Source organism: Microtus pennsylvanicus, chromosome 20 (assembly GCF_037038515.1).
Source record: "Microtus pennsylvanicus isolate mMicPen1 chromosome 20, mMicPen1.hap1, whole genome shotgun sequence".
Lineage (NCBI taxonomy): Eukaryota > Metazoa > Chordata > Mammalia > Rodentia > Cricetidae > Microtus > Microtus pennsylvanicus.
Genome location: NC_134598.1, coordinates 3,446,854 through 3,471,902, shown reverse-complemented (window position 1 = coordinate 3,471,902; position 25,049 = coordinate 3,446,854). Strand labels below are relative to the sequence as shown.

The following is a 25,049-nucleotide window of genomic DNA, read 5'->3' as shown; positions in this document are numbered from 1 at the left end:
TGGTTTCTGAAGTAGCAAGGAAGGGGGATGGGATACGGAGACACAGACAGCAATTTCATTTTGGGGAGCAAATGTTAGTTACATCTTCTTCCCCAGGAAGGTCTGGCCCTGACTCGCCACTCAGGGCAGAACAAAGGCAGAGTGAAAGGCCCTGGATCAGGTGGCTCTGGGGGTGGCATTTAAAAGCAGCTTCTTTGTCCTGCCTACTCTATAGTCTCCTCTAGATGGAACTTTCTGGCAGTAGATTTAAAAGCATCCCTAGCAAATCCAGGAGCTCACAGGCAGCCCCTGCCGCGTTTCATTTTACTCCCTGCATTCTTTGTGCATCGGTTTGACAGCAGGGCTGTGTCTTACCCATCCACCTGGCACCGTTTCCCGCCCCTAGCCTTGTGGTATTTTACTTGTGTAGAATTTTGTTTTGTTAAATAAAGCAAATATATTTAGACGCAAATGCAAATTCCCTAGCATTTCTGCCGCTCCCACGAGAGGAAGGGCATTGTAAGGCCCTTGGCTCCTGCGTTTAGCTGAAAGGCAGACAAGTCATTTCAAGGACCATTAAAGCTGCTTTCAAAGGATTTTTTGTTACTGTATAGAAATTATGTGTAGTATATGCAAATTAGATGACCCTAGAGAGGGCCTGTTGAAGGAGTTAATTTATATAAGGAAAACAGTCCCAAAGTCAACTATTAGTGTTGCCTCCAAAAGCCGCCCTCTGACCTCTACGCACACGCCACAGCACACATGTGCTACTCCCCCCATAAAAATAATTTGCATATCCTTGTAAGTGGGTTGAACAAAAATACTTCTCTCTAGTGCTGCGGATGGGATTAGAGTCACCCTGTGAATGTCCCTGTACCATAGCAGATGACACAGCTTCTCTTCTTATGATCTTCCTGTGTCCCAACTATTGGCAGATCATATGCATACCCGGCTTTTCCTTTTATCTTGGAGAGTCTTGAATGCTAACTCACGGAAATGTCTTTCTCTTTAAGGGTTACATGATGTGTGTGTGTGTGTGTGTGTGTGTGTGTGTGTGTGTGTGTGTACACGCTAGTCACCTGTCAGTTCCTGTTATCTCACTTCAGACCCTGCAAACCACAAGGCCAGCATTCCGCTAGAACTGGCATAAAATTTAAAAAGAGTCCTAAAATCCTTGTTGATGGAAAAAAAAAACCAGTTGTAATATTGTCATCATGGCCTGTATTATTTTGTATTTAAACATATGTGTAGTACGAATGAGAGAAAACTAATAATTCTTCCTCTTTCTAAAGACAACACCCGAAGTAAACAGTTTTTTAATTATTTTTTTCTTAATGAAACAAATGGTTATTTAGAGGGACATTTCCTATTCTACTTGGGGGACCAAATTATCCTGTTTATTTTTATTGAAGGGTTGAGTACAAGTGACCTCATGCCCCATGGTGGCAGTCCACCGCAGGCTCCAGTTTCCCCATTTTCTTTTGCCTCCTTTGGCCTTGCCTCATGGTGTTCCCCTTAGAGCACTGGCACCACCTGGGCAGTGACACTTTCTCAGAGGCCTGGGCAGTCCAGAGGCTTCTCCTGTAAACCTCTGTTCTCTTCTTCCTTTGTGCTCCCAGCCCCAGGGTATGAGCTGCTTTCCAGAGCTACTATTCTCTGTTTCTTCTTTCTGCTTTAAAAGTTCTTGGCCGGACAAGTGGTGGCACGTGCCTTTAATTCCAGCACTCAGGAGGCAGAGGCAGAGGCAGGTGGATCTCTGTGAGTTCGAGGCCAGCCTGGTCTACAAGGGCTAGTTCCAGGACAGGCTCCAAAGCTACAGAGAAACCCTGCTTTAAAGAAAAAAGGTTCTCAGTAAGAAAGAAACAAAAGACTGGGAATGTCTCTTTGCAGAAATGCCTCGGTGCTTTCTGTTTTCCTGGCTGGACACTAACAGATACAGGATTCAACACCAGAAGGCCCAACACGCTCGGGGTTGCTGCAGCAGCTGTGGCAGGGCACCGGTCTCTTGTGTGGCCGCTGAAAAGCCTGCTCTTTCTCTGGCCTTGGATGAACCACGGCATATTTAACTTGTTCTCTTTGAAGGACGGTTAGACCGTGCCTTACCGTATGCGTTACTCTTCTCAGGGCTGTAAGCTGTCCACTCTCTACTGCCCACACCTCTTTGTTGTCGACAGAAGCAACTTAAAGGAGGAAGGATTTAACAAGGGATGCACAGTTTAGTAAGGGATGTAGTCTATCATGGCGGGAAGACGTGGCGGTGGAAACACGAGGCAGCTGCTCACATTTTGTCCACATGCAGGAAGCAAAGAGAAATGAATGCTGATGACCGTACCCTCGTCTTCCGACTCCTCCCTGCTTTCCTGACATTCCAGCTATGGGATCCTGCTTGCTGCCCTTTCTCTGGAAATACTTTCAGAGATACAGGTGCCCTTCCGAGGTGGTTCCCACCCAGTAGAGTAAACAAAGTAACCATCATACCTATCTTTTAGTATCAGTAACAAGAAGAGGAACTGATTCACCAAAAAGGATTGTCAAATTGTTCTCATCTGGGGTTATAGTAACTCTGCTTGTAGGAGAAACAGAGAGTCACACGGGGATGCGGGAAGCAGGTATGGTACGCTGGTCCCATCCATTGCGAGCGGTTGTGAGAGGCTCCTAAGGGAAGAGAGAAGCATAACATAAAATCTGTTTTAAGAGGAACTGCCTCTTCTCCCATCAACTTCATTCTGAGACCTTTGGAAATAAGAAGGATCAAAACAAAGCAACAGCTGTTTAAGATGCTTCACCATTCTCTTACTAGGGGGAAAGAAAGAAAAGAGGGGTCGTCTATCCATAGCCAGACTGAACAGCTTAAACAGGAGCTTTGTCTCGTGGAGACTTAGTACCCAGCTAATGTAGTTGTAGCTGGCAGTAAGAGTGTAGTGCTTCTATAGACGTGCGGCTATTGGAGAGGCCATGCTGCTGGGTGTACTGTGTACAGCTCTAAGTCCCTGTGAGGCAGTGCCTGTTGAGTCCTGAAAAACATGCGTGGAATTTTGGAAGCCATCCCACTCTTGTGTTTTTTTGTAGTGGCAAAGATGGCAAGAGTTGGTCACACAGATTGCACAATTCATTCGCAGAATCCACACTTCTTCTATTCTATATCTTTGATTCATTTCGGGGGCATTGATTTTTGCTTAACGGTAGTACAATAAAAAAAAATTCTTCTTGAGTCCTTGTAATACACCTCTAGCAGACTTGGCCTCAAGTCATTTTTCCCATTGGCCCTTTGGTTTTCCTGCCTTTGGTTCCCTGCCTGGCAGAGCTTTAGCAGGATCCTCATTGTCCTTGTTCAAGCAGACAGGCCGTGTTCTTTCAGTTCTGCGTGCTGACTTCCGCCTGGCATTGTGTGGTGACAAAGCTTTGTGTGCAAGCAGAATGGGGTCTTCCCTACCCTGTAGTCTGGGCGCTTTCCTGCAGGGGCGTTTTGTTTCAAGTTCCACTGGGCCTCACTCATGCCGTTCTTAATTCACACAGCTGAGGTTTGTCATCACCAATTAACATTAATGAAAGGCCTCCTGGATGCGTGGCTGCTCGGGGACTTATTTAATATGCCCTTTGTTTTGTACAGCAGGTGGCTTTTTCAAATGAATTTTTAAGTGTCTCAGGGATGATGAAGATGAACGAAGACATCAATGAGGGATCAGAAAGGCAAGTCCACAGAAAATACTTAAAGGAGAGGATGAAGGGTTCATGTGATCACCCCAACATTTAAAAGAGGTGTTTTTTGTTTTTTGTTTGTTCTTTCAGTCAACAAATGACAGAAATAACAGGTACATTCCTTATTCCTGGAAGAACCCCGGCAGCCTTCTAGCCAGACTTCTGCCTTGATCATCTGGTTTCCTTGCAGTTTTCAAGGGCAAGTCTGAAATGCTCCCCCCCCCCATTCTTTTCTAATTATTCCAATCCCAGGGAATGACTTCTCTGCTTCAAACTTTTTATTCATGCTTCCTATTTGGGAAGTGAACCTGGGACACATTATACTATTATTAAATAAATCTATGTGTATCTTTCCCTGGCATGCCCGAACAATTTCTTTCTTGACTTTTAGAGTGAGCAATTTTAAGAATATTTAGGATGATAGGTAAAATAACCTATTTAAGTCAGAAGGACATTCATTCATTCATTCATTCATTCATTCATTCATTCATTCATATTCAGGGTTTCTCTGTGTAGCCTTGGCCGTACTGGAAACATAGACCGACCAGGCCATCCCCGTACTCAGAGTTCACCCTATCACACCTTTAATTACAGCGCCCCCAAGGCAAAGGCAGGAGGATCTCTGTGAGTTTGAAACCAGCCTGGTCTATAGATAGATTTTTTTTTCATTCTTTTTTTTTCCCGTTTATTTATTTATTAAAGATTTCTGTCTCTTCCCCGCCACCGCCTCCCATTTCCCTCCCCCTCTCTCGATCAAGTCCCCCTCCCTCGTCAGCCTGAAGAGCAATCAGGGTTTCCTGCACTGTGGGAAGTCCAAGGACCACCCACCTCCATCCAGGTCTAGTAAGGTGAGCATCCAAACTGCCTAGGCTCCCACAAAGCCAGTACGTGCAGTAGGATCAAAAACCCATTGCCATTGTTCTTGAGATCTCAGTAGTCCTCATTGTCCGCTATGTTCAGCGTATAGATAGAATTTTATTTTTAAAAATGGATGAGAGAAAAAACAAGGCTGAAGGACTAGTAGTTGCGATTCACAAACATAATGCCCTCCCCTTAAGGCCTGATACGAATCTCCCCCCCCCCCCCCCTTGGGAGAACACCATCGAAAGACCGCAGTGCTGGTTTCGTGGTCTTAGTAAGATTTATCTGAATCTGCCTACGTCATGTGCAGTTTTGGACCTATCCTTTTTGATCGGAGGCTAGCTAGTGTAACGCGGCTGTTGCTAGGAACTGGTTTTCAGCCAGGCCCTCCTGGACAATTTCCTTTCAGGAAAAAGAAACTGTGGGTTCTGTCGTGCATTCTGGAACGCCAGGCGCGCGTTCAAGATCTGTGATGCCAGACGCCTGGAACCAGCGAGGTGGCGGAATTCGGCCGGCACAGGGCTGGCACCCACTCCGGTCGTCAAGCAGCGCCAGCACTGGTGCAGCAGCCTCCCCCGGGACCCAGCTCCAGCGGGCCCCGCCCACCGCAGTTCCCGCATCCTCATTGGCTGGTTCTCCGCCCGCCATTCCTTCCCCCGCAGCAGGCCGGAGTGCGGGGCGGCGCCCTTGCGAGCGCTGGTTGGTCTAATCGTAATGACGGTAAGGGCTGCCATTGGTCTGCAGGCTCCCAAATGGGCCGAGCAAACCCGAGCAGGGGGCGGGAGGGCGGCGAGGAGTGCGCCGGCGCGTCGTCGGGGACGCCGGCTCCGGGATCTTGCTAGGGAACCGGTGTTGTCGCCCCGCCCCTCGTGGCTTTAGGTCCCGTTAACTGTCGGCAGGGCTGGCGCCGCAGCGCAGGGCGACATGCCGGTGCGCTTCAAGGTGAGCTCGGGGGCTCGGCGTCTGGTGGCGGGGTGCGCGCTTCGGCCTCACGGAGGCTCCTGGCTTGGAGTCTGTGCAGGGGCCGAGGATGCTCCGACCCGTGGTCCAGCGCGGAGGTGCGGGTGTGGGAGAGTTCTATGGGGTCCTCATGGGGTCATTCTGGGGGGCGCCAGGAGCGGAGACGGAAGGAGGGCACTTGACAGTGGGACGAAAGGCTGCTTTCAGTGTAGGACACCCGTGGTCCCTCTGATGTTTGCATTCAGCACTCCCTTTCCAGCAAACCTTAAAGTGTGTGTGCCTTCTAATTGGGAAACGGGCCCTCAGTGAGAGGAGAGCGTGGGTGGATATGCAGCGTGCCTCGTTGTACGTTTGTTCTAGGGGTTGCTAACATTTCCAGGTAGCTGTCTGTGTCTGGCACCCTTCCACGCAACAGGTGGCCATAGTGTTCCAGAAATCCTCACTAATTCTTCAGGGCTTGTCGGCGGAGTGGGAGGGGAAACTTGTTTTTCTGCAGTTGTCTTTTATTAAAAGGTTAGGTGGAATCCATAATATTATGCACTTGGTGGGGATTTAGAATACATCTCTAGGGATGATGAGCCCACACTTTGGGATTAGAGAACCAGCTAAGGGCAGCCTCTCAGAGTGGCAGACTCCTGCTCCCATCTGCCTCAGGGTGGTTGTGAGGATTAAAGGGCTACTTAGCCACGGCTGGGTAAATATTAGCCATTATTAAGGAGCTTGTCTGGGTTTAATGATCATTCTTAGGCGCTTCAACACTCTTTGGAGGTTGAGATTTTCTTTGTTTTTCCTTTTTTGATGCTGGCTTTTAAAACACTGTTCATTACACGGTGCTCAAATTGTACTTCGCACTTGGCATTGCAGGGGCTGAGTGAATACCAGAGAAACTTTTTGTGGAAGAAGTCATATTTGTCAGAGTCCTACAACCCCTCAGTGGGGCGGAAGTACTCAGGGGCCGGACTTAGATCGGATCAGTTAGGTAAGTGGAGCAAACCAGTAGCTGTTAATAACCTGAATAAACCTTGGGTTTTGTTTACAAAACAATTAAGATTCACTTGTCTTGACTGACTCGTTCATGTAGTTGGCAAATATTTATTGATGCTCTACCGTGACCCCAAACTCCTTTATGTACAGAAAAGAAGAAACTCAGTAAGGCATTTCAGGTTGTATATAAAATAGCACAATAGCAAACAGGTTGGAGAGTAGAGATGAAGGGAATACACTTGAGGTTTGCCGTCCTTTCAAGGTACTTCTGGGGGTGTTTGGACTTGAGCCAGAAAATTGAGAGGGGTGAGCATGGGGAGGAAGACTCCCATAGTTTTGAGGCGCAGAAGCGTAGGTAGAGCAGCTTACCCAGGTTCAGGTAGCATCAGAGCCGTGGCTTGCACTTGTCTGTTTTGGCCAGTGCTCATGAGTCCAGACCTGAGAGAATTGAGCCCTGGAGTACCACATCTCTGAGCACAGCCCTCTTATCTCCTGTTTGTCAGTGGAAACACAGGGCTCTGGGACTCTTGGCTTCCTTAGAATACTTTTTATTATGCTTGTATGTGTGCAGGTCCACGTATGTGCATATACCCGCAGAGGCCAGAGGACCATCCTGGGTATCATTCCTCAGGAAGATCGCCCACTTCATTTTGAGACAGGGTCTCTCATTGGCCTGGAGCTCACCAATTAGATTAGCTTTACGGGCCCGTGAGCCCCAAGGGTCCACATCTGTCTCCACTTGCCAGTGCTCACGTAAGAACATGCCACCACATGTGGCTGTTTTTATTTACATGGGTCCTGGGGGTCAAACTCAGGTTCTCATGCTGAGGAGGCAATGTCAGCCCAAAAACTCATTTTCAAATTGATGAATCAATCTGAATTTGAATATACAAATAACTATAACTTTGAGCAAGTCAAGCCTTGCCAAATGGGCCTTAGGAAGACACATTGCACATGGTTGCTGGGTAGGGCCAAAGGAGGCATTGCTTGGTGAGGGCTTTATGTACATAGATCAGTACTTATTGTCCTATAGGTGGGGTGTGACAGTGACTGACGGGTAAGCCCTCAAATGTGAGCATCTGAAGCCAGGGGAAGACTTACAGTGAGGGCTCCAAGCCTTGAAGGCAGTAAAATAGGGGATGTGTTTAAATTAGGTTTGGAGAACAGAAGGAAGTGTGGATAGCTCCTTAGGGCTCCTTGCAGCATAAAGATTCTTAGTCCAGGGCCTGACTTCAGAGCCTGGTTCTCAGGCAGTACCCTGGAAAACTTCTCTCCTCCTGTGTTCTGTATTTTGTAGGGTTTGTCAGATCGAGAATGCAAACTAGGGCTGGAGAGATGGCTCAGAGGTTGAGAGCACTGGCAGCTCTTCCAGGGGTCCTGAGTTCAATTCCCAGCAACCACATGGTGGCTCACAACCATCTGTAATGAGATCTAGCACCCTCTTCTGGCAAGCAGGAATACATGTAGGCAGAACACCATAATAAATAATAAAATTAAAATAAAAGAATAATAAAAAAATTAAAAAAAAGAATGCAAACTAAACCGGTCTTCAAGTCTAACCGTCTTCACTGAAGGCCAGAGGGTCTGACTGGACACTGGACAATTGGTTAACTTGATCCATTGCCTTTTAGCATTTTAGCTGCGATCAGCAGTATTCAGGGGACCAGTGATGAGAAGAGACCATGTGAGTGAAGCCGCCTCGGAGCGGGGTACATTTTGAAGGAAGTAATGGTTTAGGGGAGGGAGGCTCGTAGGAATTTTAGGTAAGCACAAAGAACTGCACAAGGATTCCAGGGTACTCAGAAATGGAAGTAGGAGGCCACCAAGGAGCCATGGGCTTACCTAGGACTGTGGTCTGTTCTCTCAATACAGTGCAAACCAGGGGCGTTTGTTTGCTGGAGCTGGGAAGACAGAGGGCAGCTGATGAGAGACTGGTCCTCTTTGCTTGTCACTAAAACCCTCCCCTCTGTTCCAGCAGAAGTCTAAAGCAGTGGTCTTCCATTTTTGTTTTGATTTATTTTCATACTTCCTATAATAATTAGAGGGTCTGGAAGAAATGGCTCTGAGGTTTCGAGCACCGCTGCCCCTGCAGAGGACCTAGGTTTAGTCTCTGGTACCTGCGTGGCAGCTCCCAACTATCTTGCCCCTGAGGGCACCAATTATGCATGCACTATACATACACACAGGCAAAATACTCAGGTACGTCCAATAAGAATTAAAAAAAAAAAGATTTAGAGGGCAGCAGAGTATAGTTCAGTGGCAGAGCTCATGCCTAACCTTGGGATTGGTCCCTACTGGTCCCCCCAAAGTTAGAAAGATCTTGTTAACTTTCCTTCTATTATAAAATTGATCTTTAATTTTCCCAAGCTCTTCAATTGCCCCCAAGGATGTTTCTGTACTTTAGAGCTGCCAGCTCAGCTCAGTTCAGTTCGTAGAAAATATAATTTGCAAAGCCACCCTCATTGGCGAATTGACTTACCAAATCGAGCGATTTCCTATGCGAAGAGCTAACTGTGTGCTGTGGTTCAAGGTTAAGGTGCAAACGTGCGTGGCTTCCCATGTCATCTCCACACTTGAACTGTGGGGCGTCCGGGAAAGCATGGAATCAGCTGCAGCTCCTTCGTTGTTTCTAGCCTTTGCTTTTCTGTGAGACAGTGTCCCTTAGTGGGCGGGCCTTGTGCTCTCTTGTCCCTTTGTCTCCCTAGCCCTGGGTTACTGGAATATGTTCCATAGGTCACATCGGGCTGCTGGAGATGTGTTCCCGTGTCCTGTAGAGCGAAAGTGGGACCACGGTAGGCTGCAGCGGATAGAAACAGATGGCAGATAGAGCAACATCAAGCAAGAGCACACGCAGAATTCGGGATCTAGAAAATGCCCCTTTCTGATCACCCCACTCCCTCCATATGTTTCTTTGTGTCTGTACAGTGACATCATCAAGACCAGGGAGCCCATGAGCACGGGACCCTTGCTTCAGTGCAGAGCCGCTCAGAGAGAGGCTTGGGAAGGTTGGGTTTACCTCACGCCAGCTTTCCTGCCGCCTTCCCTTCCCTTCTGCTCTGGTCTTTCTCTTCTTAGGTGGAGCAAGGGCCCGGCCCGAACTAGAGCATTAGCTCAGTGCTGCAGACTCCACCTCCCTCAGTAGAGGCTGAGGTCCAGTTTGGTCTGTGTGCCTGCTGGACAGTGATGTGGAGAAACTGTGTCTTAGCTCTTGTTAAAGGGTCACTCTTGAATTCTCAGGAAATCAAGGCAAAGGAGAACCAGGATCTCGCGTGGTGACATCTCATCCTGATCATCTTGGTCTGTTGTGCACAGGAGAAGCTTTGTGAAAGTTCTGGATCTCATAGACCAGAGCTTATTGTTCTAAGTAGCACAGGAAAGTAACCAGAAACGGAGGCAGCATTCCTGACCTGCCTGCCTCTCACCTTGTGATGCCCGTGGCTTGTGCCAGGAGACTTCGGACACTGTGACCTCCGTGTTCAATTTTAATACTACTTTAAGGCAGAATAAATATTTGATGTTGAAAACTTTACCTAGTTAGTTTTTTAAAGTCCTGTAATCTGGAGGACTCTGTTGTGTGTGTGTGTGTGTGTGTGTGTGTGTGTGTGTGTGTGTGTGTGTGAGAGAGAGAGAGAGAGAGAGAGAGAGAGAGAGATTGTGGGAGTAGGTTGTCCTTTCTACCTGGGGATTTAACTCAGGTTGTCAAGCTTGGTGGCAGGTACCATCTTGCTCTCTCTCAATTTTAAGCTCTGTCTCTCTCCTTGCAGGTTAAAAGCACTTCCCAACTGTGAGCTTTGGTAGTAGCCACTTTTATGTGCTATGTTTTGTAGGGATCACGAAAGAGCCAAGTTTTATTTCAAAAAGGAGGGTTCCTTACCATGACACTCAGATTACAAAATCCCTGGAGTGGAACGGAGCCATCACAGAGGATGCTATGGTTGTCCCACCTGAGCCCCAGACCCTCCCAACACAAAACCCACAGGAGCCAGAGCCAAAGGAAGATGCTAACCAAGAAAGAGCTCTCTCGTTAGAGGCTTCCAGGGTTCCCAAGAGAACTCGATCTCATTCTGCAGACTCCAGAGCTGAAGGGGCTTCAGATGCTGTGGAAAAGCACCAGGATGTAACAAGAAACCACGTCCTGGATCCCAAAGAAGCAGAGTTGGAACCTTCTACCAAACCTCCTGCAGAGCGTGTAGATCCCAGGGTAGGAATGTCCATCATATTTCCTTAGAAAAGTGTGACAGGTTTTATTGGTTTCATCATCATTTATTACTACTACATTGTGTATTTGAAATTTTTTTTCTTGATATTTTCTTGTTTCTCTGGCCTAGATGCACCAGGGTGCTGAAAGTTACTAAGAATGGCTTTATTCTTAATACTCACTATTTTGTACTATGTACTGGTTGTACTAAGACATTGCCTTCCCGAGATGAACAGCTGCCTCTGGATTCTATTCTCCAGAGAGACTGGCACCAGAGTCCTGAGGGATGAGGTCAAATTGAGGCATAAGGGGAGCAGGCTGTTTCTTTGGCTGGGGCGCTCAGCTGACTTCTGCCTACCCTCGTTTCTCTTTCTTACTGTGACCAGCAAGGGAACAAACAGCATCTCAGTTGACAGGAAGGAGAGGAAGGAGCCTTCTGGCCTGCTCTCCAAGTGCTCTGACGTCACAGCTGGCCTGTAGCAGGCACATAAGTGGAGGCTGCAGGGGTGTGTGGGAACCTCACCTCCTCCCACGGTCAGTTCTGTTGCTCTTGCCCGAATTTATTACTTCAGCCACTGATCGGAACCCAGGAACCGTTTGGGAGTGCTGGAGGAGCTTCTGTGACTTGTTAAGAAAGCCAGAGGATGTAGGGGGACCGTGGAAGGTGATGTGTGAGCTTGGTGGGCATAGGGAAGGGTGGCCACAGAAATTGGGGATAGGGCAAGGGGCTGTGATTTTTTTTTTTGATACTAGAGTTGTGAATGATTAGATGGAAGGAATTGAGCAACGCTGTGTTTTAGATGTATAATACTCCTTGACACTATTATTAAGAAAGGAATTTTAAATATTTTGACAGTTAAATGTGATTAGAAGTTAAAAGTTTGCTATACTGTGTGCATATAGTTGACAATACTGTAAGGAACACTTAAAACTTAAGGGGATGAATTTCATGTTACATGGTTTATAGCACACTTTAAAAAGGAACAGATTTTTAATAGCTTTGCCTGGGTTTTCTTCTCCCCAACAGTTGGATAGGCGTCTTCGTAAGAAAGCTGGATTGGCTGTTGTTCCGTCGTACAGTGCCTTGAGAAATTCTGAATACCAGAGGCAGTTTGTGTGGAAGACCCGTAAAGAGACTGCTCCTGTGTCTCCAGCCAGTCAGGTAGTGGAGCAGCTGTGATATGTTTCTGAACATGCTAGCCTGGTTTAGTAATGCAGGCTCATGTGGAACTAAGAGCTGGGAGAAAGTTGGGACTGACCTAGGCCTGGGTCTAGGTTCTGAAAGACAGAGTGAGGGTTTTGCTGGACTCTTGCTTTCTTTATGATTTATATAATAATATTCAGGCCTGTGCTACTGATGGTCGCTGTGGCCTGACCCGCTAAGCAGGAGGCAGAACAGCGAGAACGCCGGGGGTGGCAAGTGTTCCCACACCAAAAGGGCTTTTTAGGTCATTTACCTTTTAAATCATTAAATTAGGTATATTCTAAACTGTTGTTTATTTGACTAATGTTTTTGTATGACATGTATTTTTTAAGAAAGATAGCTGTTTTGGGTAGTGAACAAATGCACAGTTCATTGACAGTAGCCCTTGGTGTGATTGTTCCCTTGAATCCGCTGAATGATGACAGGAATCGAGCTTAGCTCTATTTGTTTGTCATTATATTTAGATTCTTAGATTTCATTATATTCTTGTGCAATTTTAGTATTTTATTACCTTGCTAATAAACATTCTGTTAGTTGCTGCTGTCTTCTGGAGAGTTTGTTAGCCTCTGAATTGTTACTGATGTTTCTCACTTTCAGCCCCCTGACATGGCAGCTTCATCTTTTCCCTGATCTTTGTGTTTTTCTTTATAAGTCCGTGCCCCCTTCCACGCTCTCCATTCATTCTGCCTGGATTTCAGTGCTCATTGCCCGCTCTGTACCCGAGCACGGAGAGGGCGGTAGATGCAGCGTGGCTTAACCTTTGTGATTTTACACTGGCATCTGCACACCTCTGGCCATATAAACCGTGGCAGCCTTGTTTACTTGTTATAGGTTTTAGGATCCTGTGAGGTGTAACACAAAGTCTTGTTCTCTTTTTAGGACCTAATAAATAAGACCACCATTTCTTCTTGCTTGCTTTCAAGTGTTCTTAGATCGGAAGTGTTCCTAAAAAATACCCGTGACTTGAAAATGGAGTTTTGTTTTCGTAGAGCCTTTGACCTATAGCTAGAGCTGACTCAAATCCAAGATCTCTTCACAAATTTTACGTGCCACTGAAAGCATTTTGCAGAAATGGTTTTTCCATAGGATCAGAAGGACAACGTGGAACAAACCGCCAGTGGTGTCTCATCAGCGATCCGATTGCTTTCATTAGCGAGGCTTTCAAAGGGTTTCTTTGGGAAGCAAATGCTCTTTGTAAGTTCAAAGCTTTGAGGCCTGGTGGAGCTCGCTGGTAGCTTTCAGGGCTCCTCTAAAGGAGCTGTCTGCTTTTAATCAGGTGCCTCATCTTAATAAGGTCGTCATGTTAATATTGAAGAGAGCTGGAATAGTTTTGGCTGAAAAGCCCTGAGGTTGTGTTGTACTGAGATGTGTTTGGATTGGGTCTACGTAAAGAAGTGCTCTTCAGTGTTGCAAAGCCGTAGTGGTGTGAGTCCTACCTGGCCTCCTGGGATTTCATTGTCATTGGAGGTAATATACTGGTGCATGGAAACCATATTGAATATTATGGATGAAAGAAAATGTTTAAAAGAGAAATACAGTAACTGTTGGATGTTCTCTCTTGCCTTAATGAAAATGCTAAATCTAAGCATGCAAAGGGCAAGGGAAAAAAATCCCAGATTGAACAAATCAGGCACCATTTTATGTTATTTCAGTAAAAGTGGGATTCTTTTCTTTTAATTGATTCTATTGAGCTCTACATTTTCTCTGCTCTCTTCCCTGCCTCTTCCCTCCCCTTCAACCTTCTCCCATGGTCCCCATGGTCCCAATTTACTCAGGAGATCTTGTCCTTTTTCTACTTCCCATGTAGATTAGATGCATGTGTGTCTCTCTTAGGGTCCTCATTGTTGTCCAGAATCTCTGGGATTGTGGTTCGTAGGCTGGTTTTCATTGCTTTATGTCTAAAAACCACTTATGAGTGAGTACCTAGGTTAATTGTCTTTCTGGGTCTGGGTTACCTCACTCAATATGATGTTTTCTAGCTCCATCCATTTGCTTGCAAATTTCAAGATGTTGTTTGTTTGTTTGGTTTTTTTTTTTACCACTGTGTAGTACTCCATTGTGTAAATGTATTTTCCTTATTCATTTTTTGGTCGAGGGACATTTAGGTTGTTTCCAGGTTCTGGCTATGACAAACAAAGCTGCTATGAACATAGTTGAGCACATGTCCTTGTGGCATGATTGAGCATCCTTTGGATATATACCCAAAAGTGGTATTGCTGGGTCTTGAGGAAGGTTGTTTCCTAATTTTTTGAGAAATCACCACACTGACATCCAAAGGGGCTGTACCAGCTTGCATTCCCACCAGTGTAAAAAGGGAAATTCTGACAAGGAGAAACATAATCTGTAGAGCTGACAACAGTTACTTTAATAAAGCTCATGTCTGTTCTATTATGAAAATATACTTAGTTCATTATCTCACTGGTGGGAGGAAGCAGGGAACTCTGGGAAGAGAAAATCAGACAAGGAATGTGGTTTATTTTTGCTTAAGTAATATTTTGATCGTAATTTGACTATTTGGACATAGTAATAAGTATAGAAATTTGACCTTTGGCTACCAATGACTCATGTGAAATGAAATTGCAGTCATATACAATTTTGCCTTTTTGTGTATTATAAATAATTCAACTTTTTATAAGTTTTTAAGAGCAATTAAACACCTAAGTTCTGTGTCACTTTAATAACTAACCAAAAACTGAACTATTTTTTTTGTCTGTTTTAAGGTTATCCGTAATAAAAGCCAAATTGTTCCACAATTCAAAGGGAACGCAGTCGTCCATGAGACTGAATACAGGCGGAATTTCAAGGGTTTGTCTTCAGTGAAGGAACCAAAGCTAAGGGAGGGTTTGAAAGGGAACAGTGGCCCTAAGACATTGTCTCCAGAGAAGAAGGTATCTGCCAGCTCCTCACGGTCTCTGTTACACTGAATTCCCTGCCAGCTGCTAGCATTAACTCATTTGTTTGTTAAATGCCAGATGTTCATTGGCTGCTTACAGACCCAGGTCCTGTGTGTGTGCTGAGATGCAGCTGCAGACTCAGCAAGGCTCAGCAGCGCTTAGGCTGCTGGGAGAAAGATGCATAGGTAACTAACACTGATAGAGCATGGCCATACTTAGCAGTGCCCCAGGTAAGTCTTCCGTGTCTAATGTCACGTGAGTGGCCTTGCAGAGAGCTCCAGGGCAGCCGGAGGGATGGAAAGGTGTATTTCAGGGTAGTGCCCATTAAACATAGCACATACCTATCTTAAGACAAGCTTTTTATTATGCTAAATTATAGTTAGTAATTCATATCGTTTACTTCAGTGAATTTACATTCACTGGGTTTGTGTGTGAACTTACAGGTATTCTAAGTTATGGGTGGCATCAGAATAAAATCATTACAGATTATAGGAAAATGAAATGTAGAATATTGTTTTCAGTCTCCTGTAGTAATGTTACCTGCTACTTTGTGGTTTTTAAAAATAGAAAGTATGTGACTGAAAGTAAAGGTATACACCTGTGTACGTGTGCATAGGCGCAAATGCTCACTCACATGTACTCATCATTCATGTGCATGCACACGCATGCGTGTGCACACAACGCACACTTATGCTTTCTTTTCATGACATTCCTGGGGATGGAAAGTTATTCTATTAAGCACTGTGGTAACTTAATTAGCAAAACTTTAATAACTATAACACTGGAATGTAAATTTAAGGATTAATTCAAAATCTCTGTTCAGTATGTAGTAGCGTCATTGGCTTAATATTTAGATGGCGTTGGTTAGTCTTTAAATTACAAAAACAAAACAACAAAACCCTAGTCAGGGGTCTAAACTCATCGGTTTCAAAACTTGTTGACTTTTCTTGTTTTCTTTAGTAGCTAAAACATCTAAAAAAGCAAAAATGTATTTGGATTTGCAAGCCTACCTTTATAACAGCTGGTGTTTTTACTTTAATGTATGACATCTCTAAGCATAAATGCTGAAATTATTTCCATTTCAATATAACAAGGCAGACGAGCCTTTAGAATTAGAAGTAGAGATGGCATCAGAAGACACAGACCAGCTTAAAAGGAAGCTTTCTTCGTGGAGACACCAAAGGCTTGGGTATGTGTTTGATAAGGCGACAGTCAGTTTTGGGTGGTCAGCACGCTGAAATACTTACTTCCGTTCTGTTTTTCTTAGCAAGGTGAATTCTGAATATAGAGCCAAGTTTCTGAGCCCAGCTCAGTATTTATATAAAGCTGGAGCTTGGACACACATGAAGGAGAACGTGCCAAACCAGGTGAGCCTACGCACCGACAGTAACAGCATGCCAGATTCCACCCTCTTAATTGTAGGTAGTAACTGACAGTGTGGTCAGTTATTATCAAAGTCATTTTTTACCATCAACTAACTACCTGATAGTTTTAATCAGTTCAACTTACATTGTTGATTTGTTTCTCATGACATTCAGACCTCCAGTCTCTCAACTGAAGGTCATTGTCCAATCAATGATGTATGTGATAAGAAAGCTGCTGACAGTTTGTGCCATTGCTGCACGAAGGAAAGGGTAGGTGTAGTCTGAGCTCATTCAGTTTCAAGTGGGGTGCCCTGACATAGGGGAGGAACTGGGGACCTAAATAGGCCAGAGGAAAGGACAGTTATTTCCCAGTACAGAGAGCTGGGGCTTCAAGGACAAATAGCAGAACGTTTAAATAATTAGTATCTTAAAACTGCATCCTGACAGTTTTTGACCTTTTCCATGTACACAATCTAAATTAAAACATTTTTGGTTAGATTATATAATAACAGACATTCTTCCCCATCCACCTTTCCAAAGAGGATGCATCGGATGGAAAATGCATTTGCTTAGCTCAGGGCTGAAGACCATGGCTGCAATTGTGTATCAGCCTCCGGGGGCAGCTGGGGGCAGCTGTTGGCCCCGTTGAGCTGCTGCCCTTCCCAGATAAACGTCCCACCATTCCTGCCTCAGCATTCTGTTTCAGGAGGTTTCTGGATCTATTGCAGCCACTCTGAGTATTGTCTGCCGGAGCCTCGTTCAGGCCACACGCGACAGAAGAGTCGGGCAGCTCCCATTTCATCTGGGCCGTTTGTCTGTTCACTCTGCTGAAATCAAATAGAACAACTGAGCATCCAAAGCAGGACAGGGTGGAAAACCCCAAGCTCTTGTCTTAGCACAGAGAATATCTGGGAAAGTGGGCAGGGCAGGAGAAATTGGGGAGCACAGAGCAGTGTGGCTGCTGAGGGCTTGTGGACAGGGCCTGAGGCCAGGAGAAAGTCTTGTGTTAGGAAGATTCCTGGCTTGTGTGGCTCCTTTAAGTTGGTATTTAGTCCTCAACTCTAAATGTTCAGTGGATTGAGAGGGCTGTAGAGATGTTGAAGTCAAATGAAATTCCTTATATTGCCCCAATGGAGGAGAATGCTGTGTTGTAATTTAAGGTCTCTTTTCTTGGTTTTACCTAATATGATATCTTGATGCTGTAACCTTTTGTGGGTTGTATTACTGGAAGTTATAGGTATATAAATTAGGAGTGAAGTTTGTATTAACCTCTTTTTTCAAAAAAACTAACAGAATAACAGTTCTCTATGGAATCAGTGATCAGTTTTTATTAACCAGGTTCCAGACATTTATAATACTGGGCTGTATTTTGCTAAAATGCTAGATTTTTTTCTGGACTGTTATTTGTGGTACCTGACTATCAAGTATTCTTTATTTCCCTCCTTCCTGGCATGCTGTGGTGTGTATCCTATGTATGTGTGGTGTACGCACTGTGCATACTCGGCTGTGCTGTGGAAGCCAGAGCTCACTGATGGGCTAGACTGGCTGCCGTTGTGTCCCAGGAGCTCTTTACTGACCGGTGTCGGCAGGCACTCTAGGCACGGAGCCGCCACTCCAGCCTGCAATCCTTACAGTAACTCAGCTTCTGGCTCATAATCTTCTATAGTTTCAAAATGCTGCTCTTTTGGAATCCATTTTTGCAGCTTTACTGGGTGTTCTATCCTAAGTCTCATATGCTTATTCATGGAGTGTTGGTGTGTGTGGTTTGAATGTGGTTGTCTGTTCCACACCTGTGTGGTGCTACCATTGCATGGATGTTTTATACCATTCTTAAAAGAACATTATATATTTTCTTTAATAATGAATCTGTTTTAAGTTAATTTGTTTTTGGAAAAGAGTATGACCGTGGATTCACAGCAGTCCTCCTGCCTCAGTGTCTCCCATGTAGGCAGCACAGGCATCTGTCACAATGGCTGGCTGGCAAGAAGTCTTTTTGACTAGTTATTGATTTGACTGTTGAGGACACGTAGGCCTTTGATTTTAGATAAAGATTCACATTTGAGAGCTCCTGTAATTCAGCAGATGCTATATAAGAACCATCTATGAGATTGGTCCTCATTTGGGGGCAAGATTTTTGAGAAAAAAGTTGTTCTTTTCTCTCAGTTTTTCTGAATTTGATTTTTCTGCATGTAAATTTTAAATGACTTAGTTCAATTTGGGAAAAATAGTTTGGTCATGAAAATATTCTACTTACAGTGTTTAGATGGTGTGTGTGTGTGTGTGTGTGTGTGTGTGTGTGTGTGTGTATGTATGTGTGTTTAGGCCAGAAGAGGGCATTGCATACCCTGGAACTGGAGTTCTAAGTGGTTATAAGCCCCTTGATGTGGATTCTGTACTATGTAAGAGCAGCAAATGACTTAACTTCTGAGCCATCTCTCTGCCCACTGCTTAAGGTATTTATGTCCTGTCATTGAATAGCATTGCTATGTAGACTGTTTAGTTGGGAATAATTTATTCCTATTCTTTATAGTGGTCCGGTCATTGGTCTTAGGGGTTATTTCTGGAGTCCACATTCAGTGCCCCCCTCATGTCCATAGACCTGTGAGAGATGCTGTGAGTGATGCTGGCCTCTTCGCCTTTCATCTGAGTTTAGGATTTAGACATTTAAATGTCAGACACTGACATTATTAGGAAGAATGGCAGATGAAGATTTGTGAAATAGAACTGAATGGTTGTACCGGATTTCCATAAGTGTCTGCTCTCCATCCTTCTGAATAATTGGTATCCAAAGGGGTTCGCTGTATGCAGAGGGCTCTTCATCCACCTTCTTAGGCGTCCTTCTGAATAGGCTGCAGCCTCCATGACTGCTCAGCCCTCAGGTCTGTGCTGATTGGAGCCCCCATTGAATCCGCCCTTCAGTGTATACCTCACTTGTTTATTAGGGCGCAGACTGTGCCAGTGTTAGGGTGGTCGTGTAGATGCAGGCCTGCGTCCTTGGTCACTGTGAGCCCACTGACTCTGAGAGTTCTTGGCTCTGGCCACTCTCTTCCTCTGCTGCCCAGTCCACACTCTGGACAGCTGCAGAGTTCCTGCTTCGGCACTGCACGGCCCCTCCCTGCCGCACGTTCACAGGTTCCTGGAGAGAGACCGTGAGCACACAGGGGAGTGATCATAAGGCTTGCGGGTGTTACATCTGATACATGGGCACTTCGTAGCGGGTTTCCTGCTCGCTCGGAATGCCCTGTGAGTTGCTCAGCACATTTAAACCAGACGACCTAGTTCTGCCGCTGGTGTACAAACTGCTGGTGCTGATTCCCCTTGAAGTATAGGAGTTGGTAGAACTGATTATACATAGTTTATTTTTGGTGGTGAAGACAAGTAGGATTTTAGTTTCTTCCTCAGATATTTTTAAGTTCTCCTGCATAAGAGCGGTCTGCTGGGGTTGCGTGGTCCCTTATCTCTGTGATGGCTCTTCCCCTAGACGGGCAGTGCTCTCCCCGTTACCAGCTGTCTTCTGAGGAGCCGTGGGGAGTTTCCCCAATGGCTTTTGCATCACAGATTTCATTGATTGCTTTTCTCTTTTGCCTTTAAGTGAAGCAAGCAGTTTTAGCATGAAGTCCTGCAGCAGTACAAGAGTCTCAACCTTTATGGTAGAAAGTGAACAAATTTTAGGGCTGGAGAGAAGGCTCAGTAGGGGAAGGGCTTGCAGCCAGCCCTGACCTGACAGCCTGAGTTTGGTTCTGGGGTTCCACATGGTAGAGAGAGCTGAATCCCTAAGGTCAGTTGTCCTCACACACACACACGCACATGCACACGCTCACACGGATGCATACACTCATACACGCATGCCCGCATGCACACACTACTAAAGAATGATGCAGTGATGATAAAGGCGTAATCAGTTTTTTTCCCCTGAAGGTTAAAACATGACACTGTTAACAGTCATACCTAAAATAAATTGTCAAGGGATAAAGGATTTTACAGAAATATGGGAATTCTGTGCTTAAAATTACAGAATTATTAATGGCAATAAAAATTGTTAAATGTAATAAACAAGATTTTTAAAGCCGGATTTTAACGATTTAGCTTTTTGTGTTGTGGTTTCTATACAGTTTATTCGCATTTAGAGAAGCCAGCAGGTGGCAGTATGATGTGTGGGGTAAAAGGCTTTCCAGTGGGCAGTTAGGGTTCTTTTCATAGGAAAGCAACTTACTTGCAGGTTAGGGAATGCGAAGTATTCATCATAATTTTTAAAGAATAATCTTGCTACTTATGAATATACAACCATTATTTGGTAGGGATTTTTACTCAAATATATATTTAATTAGTGCTTTTTTTTTAAAGTTGAGATTTTGCTGACTCCAAGGAAAACTGAGTGGTTTGGAGAGGGAACCTCAGAACTTTCAGAGGATCTTCTGTCACAGGAGCAGCTGTGTAGAAAGCTGGGGGAGTAGCCAGGCGGGGAGTTATGACATGTCAGGACTCTTCTAGAGGTGGGGAGCTAGGGACAGCAATCAATCACCTGTTACAGCACCGTCACAGCCAGAGACTAGGGATAACCATCTGTTACCCGTTACAGCACAGTCACAGCCAGAGGTGGGGAGCTAGGGACAGCAATCAGTTACCTGTTACAGCACCGTCACAGCCAGAGGTGGGGAGCAAGAAATGTGGCTGATCCTTGAGGCAGCATTGAGATGTCTTGGTTACTGAGTTAAATGTTACTAAGAATACAAGAAATAGTGATTGACAAGTTTATTTATGTTTAGAAGTACGAACAATAAGGTACAGTATCTCACTGACCCCCATTAATACTTATTTATGGCATTAACCTGTCATTAAGTGTGTCTCTGTATTCCTCCCCTAGGGTTCTCTAAATGCCATGTGGTATGCAGAGGTTGGTTGCTTTTGAGTTCTTAAAAACTGTAATAATGCATAGAATACTTGTACAATTTCATTTGCAATAAAAGTATGTTTCAGTATTTTTCTTAGCTGCCACGAATGTCTCCTTGCCTGCTAGTCTGAAGTAAAGTAACTGCACTGTGCTTTAACTTAATTGTCTTAATCTCTGCTTCAATGCATAGTCTGAGGAGTTCTGTGGCTTTATTCTTGCCTTCCTTTCTCATTGGCTTTGATATGTGCTTGCTGACATTCTGTAAGAGCGTGACAGTAACAGGCGGCATCTGCACTCTTTGGTGTAGGTTAAGGAACTCCGGGAAAAGGCTGAGTCTTACAGGAAGCGAGTTCAGGGAACACATTTTTCTCGGGACCATCTGAACCAGATTCTGTCCAATAGCAACCGCTGTTGGGACGTCTCCCCAACCACGAGCTCAGAAGGAAGCATTAGTAGCAACATCCGAGCACTGGATCTTGCTGGGTGAGGTATTCTTTGTGGGTGGTGGGAAGAGTGTGTTGTAGCTTTAATAATGTTTAATAATGTAGTCTTTAATAATGTTTTAGAAAAATGAATATATAAAAATTTGAATCTGCATACTTGTTCACATGTATATTGTACATGGATATGAATTTAGTTACAACAAATTAGCCTAGTTGGGGTGTTAGTCTTTTTCATGGTGAGGGTAAATAATGGCTTTGTCACTAGAAGTGCAAGCATATATGTGTGAAGGTAGGCAGACGTAACTTCCATGTAATATTCCACAATAACTTCAGTACCCAGACAAGGCCTTGTTGTGGAAAACAAGTGAAGGAAGGTTATGAACTCACTAGACCAGTATAAACCGAAACACTCGAATGCACACTTACAGCGAAACTTTCTCTGTTGTGCAGCAATCTTACAGGCCACAAGACTCCCCAGAAACATCCTTCTCCCAAACTAGAGGAAAGAAAAGTTGCCTTGGGAGAGCAGTCCCCGAAAAATACCACTGGGAAGCAGGCCCTGCAAGAGGCGGCCACCCTGCCCGTCAGGAGGAAGCTGGCTTGGGACTCAGAGAGCCCCAACGAAGACACACAGGAGCAGCCCACGGGAGACGGGGAGGAGGAAAGGGGGAGAGACAAGCAGTTCTACGTGGGCGAGTCCGAGAAACTGGACACACAGGACAAGTCTAACGCAGACAGAATGAAAGAAGGGTAAGACCCAAACTTCTCAACATAGCGAACATACTAGCACATGACTAATGTGTGTTTGCTTCGTCACAAGGTGTAGGGCTTTGCCCCTGCAGCTGTATGACTAATAAAGAGCAGGGTTTGCTTTGACGCAGTGAAGTCGGCACTGCCACGTGGTATATGCTATGCAGTGGCTCCAACTGATGCTCATGGAGAACAGAAGCAGTGGGGCTCCTTCAGGAGGACACAGACGTTCTCAGTGACACCCTGGTGGGGAGGACTTATCAGATTTGTAATGTGTCTGGAAGGATGGCTTCGTGGATCAAGCTGGTGTTTACTAATTTCTGATGGTTCTGCCAAGGAGGGGAGGCTACTGGTTTGTAGTGTTTTAAAGTGGGTTCTGAAAATCACTAATAACAGAGGTTGTATGCGTAGACCGCTTGGGGGCAGTCTTGGCTCTTGCTAATGGTCCATCTTGGCTATAGTCAAACCCTTTGTTCACGCCTGGGTGTTGCAGGAGTATGTAACTTGGTGCTGACTAAAGGGAAGACAACTTAGCCATGGATTGCTGACTTACAGTGATCGCCCCTCCTTTCTAGTACTCGTCCCTTTAACTACAAATGAATTAAGAATTTTTAAAAAGATTGTTTTTAGGGCAGGGGCTTCCCTGAATAATTGAGGCTGCCTTGGAACTCATGACTCCATGCCCTCCTCCTAATACTGGGATTGTAGGAGACGTCTCTTAGACAGCTTATGCTTTATTACTATCTACATAACTGATGACGTAGTTTTGATCGTAGTTTTCTGGAAGAGAGGCTTCCTAATAGATTGTTTCACCTTTTAGGTCGGAGTCATCTTCTGTTTCCTCAGGAAAGGGGGGAAGGCTTCCCACTCCGAAACTGAGAGAACTGGGCGTGCAGCGGACCCACCATGACCTCACGACGCCGGCTGTTGGTAATGGTCAAACCTGCCATCCATAGTCTGAAACATGAACGGGCCTGGCTTGTTGTTGGGGTTTTTGTCCTGCCCGGTACCCCCAGCTGTTTAGCCCCAAAGAAAATCACACATAGGTCTCTATAAATTATAAGCTGATTGGCCCATTAGCTCTAGGCTCTTGCTGGCTAACTCTCAAATCTTCATTAACCCATTTTTCTGATCTATGTTAGCCATGTGGCTCAGTACGTTTTTTTAGTGAGGCAGATCATATCCTCCTGCTTCGGTGGCCTGGGAAGGAGTGGGAGGAACCAACTTCCTCCTTCCCAGAATTTTTCTGTTTTCATTACATCATTTTTATTTTTTGTTTGGTTTCTCCGTCTATATTTTTTGTCTGGCCAATCAGCGTTTATTTATAACATGATTGACAGAATACAGACAATTTTCCCGCACCAATAGTCTGCCTGTTTAGAATGTAGCTTAGTGTGATTGACACTTGGTTTCTGTGGGATTTTCCAGGTGGGGCGGTCTTAGTGTCACCATCTAAAGGGAAACCTTCAACCCCAGAGCAGAGGAAGAGAGCATCCTCCCAGGATGGCACAGATGCTCCGAAGAGAGACGTTCCTAAGGTAGACACGTGTTTCAGAGGAAAGCCTCTCTTGGGTTCACATGGTCTCTTGTAATAGGTGGCGTCTAGACCGGGTCCTCAGAAAATCCCGCCTACTGAATGTAGAAATATTGCTGTTAATCTTTTGGTAGGGCAAGGCAAAGGCACTGGGTATTTGACCGATGTATTTGGTCTTGACATTGTATTGTTCTCACATATTCTTAGTACTGACTCATCGGGAAGGAAGGAGGAAAATGCGATCTGTTGTCTGGTAGTTGTATTCCGATCATGTTTCAGGCACTGCTGAGCTCTGGAGATAAAAACTAGACAGAAGTCTTAGGGCTCAGTGAGGTTACTGTCCAGTGGAGGGTGGGGCCACAGTCACGAGAGTGAACGTAAAACACACGGGTAGGCGTCAGTGATTTGAGAGGAACAGGCAGGGGGATGAGCAGGAGGTGGTCCAGCAGGTCCTTCCCAAGAGGGAGGTGTTGAAGCAGAATCTGAGGAAGGAAGACTGACCCTGAGCATGGCTGAGGTGACGTCACAGACAACAGAAATGAAAAGTCTACGGTGAGAGGACACCTAGTTCATTGAGTACCAGCCCCGTGTTCTTGTCACCTGGGGCAGAGAATAGCCTCCAGGGTAATGTGTCCTGAGACAGAAAGCTGTGCCAGGTTGTGTAGGGCTTTGTAGGTCATAGGAAAGACATCCATGTTGTTTTCAATGACATAGCGTTGGGTGGCAGAGGAGGGGCATGCTCTCCGTTCCAGAGAGGATGGACGCAGGGACCGGGCACGTGTGAGAAGCAGCCCGTCTCCAGACTCGGGAAGACATGATGGTGACTGGAGTGTGGTGAAGACCAGTTCTGGATGCGCCCTGAAGACGTCTGCCAAGAGTCGCTGAAAGCTGGGATACGGCATGGGAGGAAGAGAAGACTCAGGATGACCGGGAAATGCTTGGCCTGAGCAAGAGGGGCTGAGTTGCTTTTTAAACTGAGATAGGAAAGATGGATAGGAAAAGATTTGTCAGAAAATAGCAGGCGTTCTCTTTAGGATGTATAAGATTTGAGAAGCTTATGAGCTGTATGCGCAGACATGCTGATGGTAGCTGACTATGTTTTTGAGAAGTGGGCTAAGGAGAGATACTGGATGCTCTGTGTTTCACACACATACACACGTATATCTACATGCATATGTATATATACACATATATACACATATGTACATTAGCACACACATACATGTACATAAGCATATACCCAAACACACAATACACATGTGTACATGCACACATATATACACACAAC

At 45.2% G+C, this 25,049-nt stretch overlaps 1 protein-coding gene across 3 annotated transcripts in view; it reads left to right on the top strand.

Annotated features, from left to right (window-relative positions):
• The first annotated feature begins 5,316 nt into the window (after nucleotides 1-5,316).
• Nucleotides 5,317-25,049, top strand: part of Mdm1 (Mdm1 nuclear protein) — a 28,714-nt gene continuing 8,981 nt past the window's right edge. The window contains exons 1-13 of one of the 3 annotated variants that reach the window (XM_075954379.1): nucleotides 5,332-5,481; nucleotides 6,364-6,478; nucleotides 10,311-10,684; nucleotides 11,709-11,843; nucleotides 14,606-14,773; nucleotides 15,874-15,968; nucleotides 16,047-16,146; nucleotides 16,318-16,413; nucleotides 21,008-21,037; nucleotides 21,342-21,517; nucleotides 21,928-22,227; nucleotides 23,048-23,157; nucleotides 23,656-23,765. In XM_075954379.1, coding sequence (XP_075810494.1) covers nucleotides 5,464-5,481; nucleotides 6,364-6,478; nucleotides 10,311-10,684; nucleotides 11,709-11,843; nucleotides 14,606-14,773; nucleotides 15,874-15,968; nucleotides 16,047-16,146; nucleotides 16,318-16,413; nucleotides 21,008-21,037; nucleotides 21,342-21,517; nucleotides 21,928-22,227; nucleotides 23,048-23,157; nucleotides 23,656-23,765 — 1,827 coding nt within the window. In that variant the 5' untranslated portion in view covers nucleotides 5,332-5,463. Of the gene's footprint in view, nucleotides 5,482-6,363; nucleotides 6,479-10,310; nucleotides 10,685-11,708; nucleotides 11,844-14,605; nucleotides 14,774-15,873; nucleotides 15,969-16,046; nucleotides 16,147-16,317; nucleotides 16,414-21,007; nucleotides 21,038-21,341; nucleotides 21,518-21,927; nucleotides 22,228-23,047; nucleotides 23,158-23,655; nucleotides 23,766-25,049 lie in introns of all 3 variants that reach the window. The other 2 variants (XM_075954380.1, XM_075954381.1) reach the window with 2 other exon arrangements.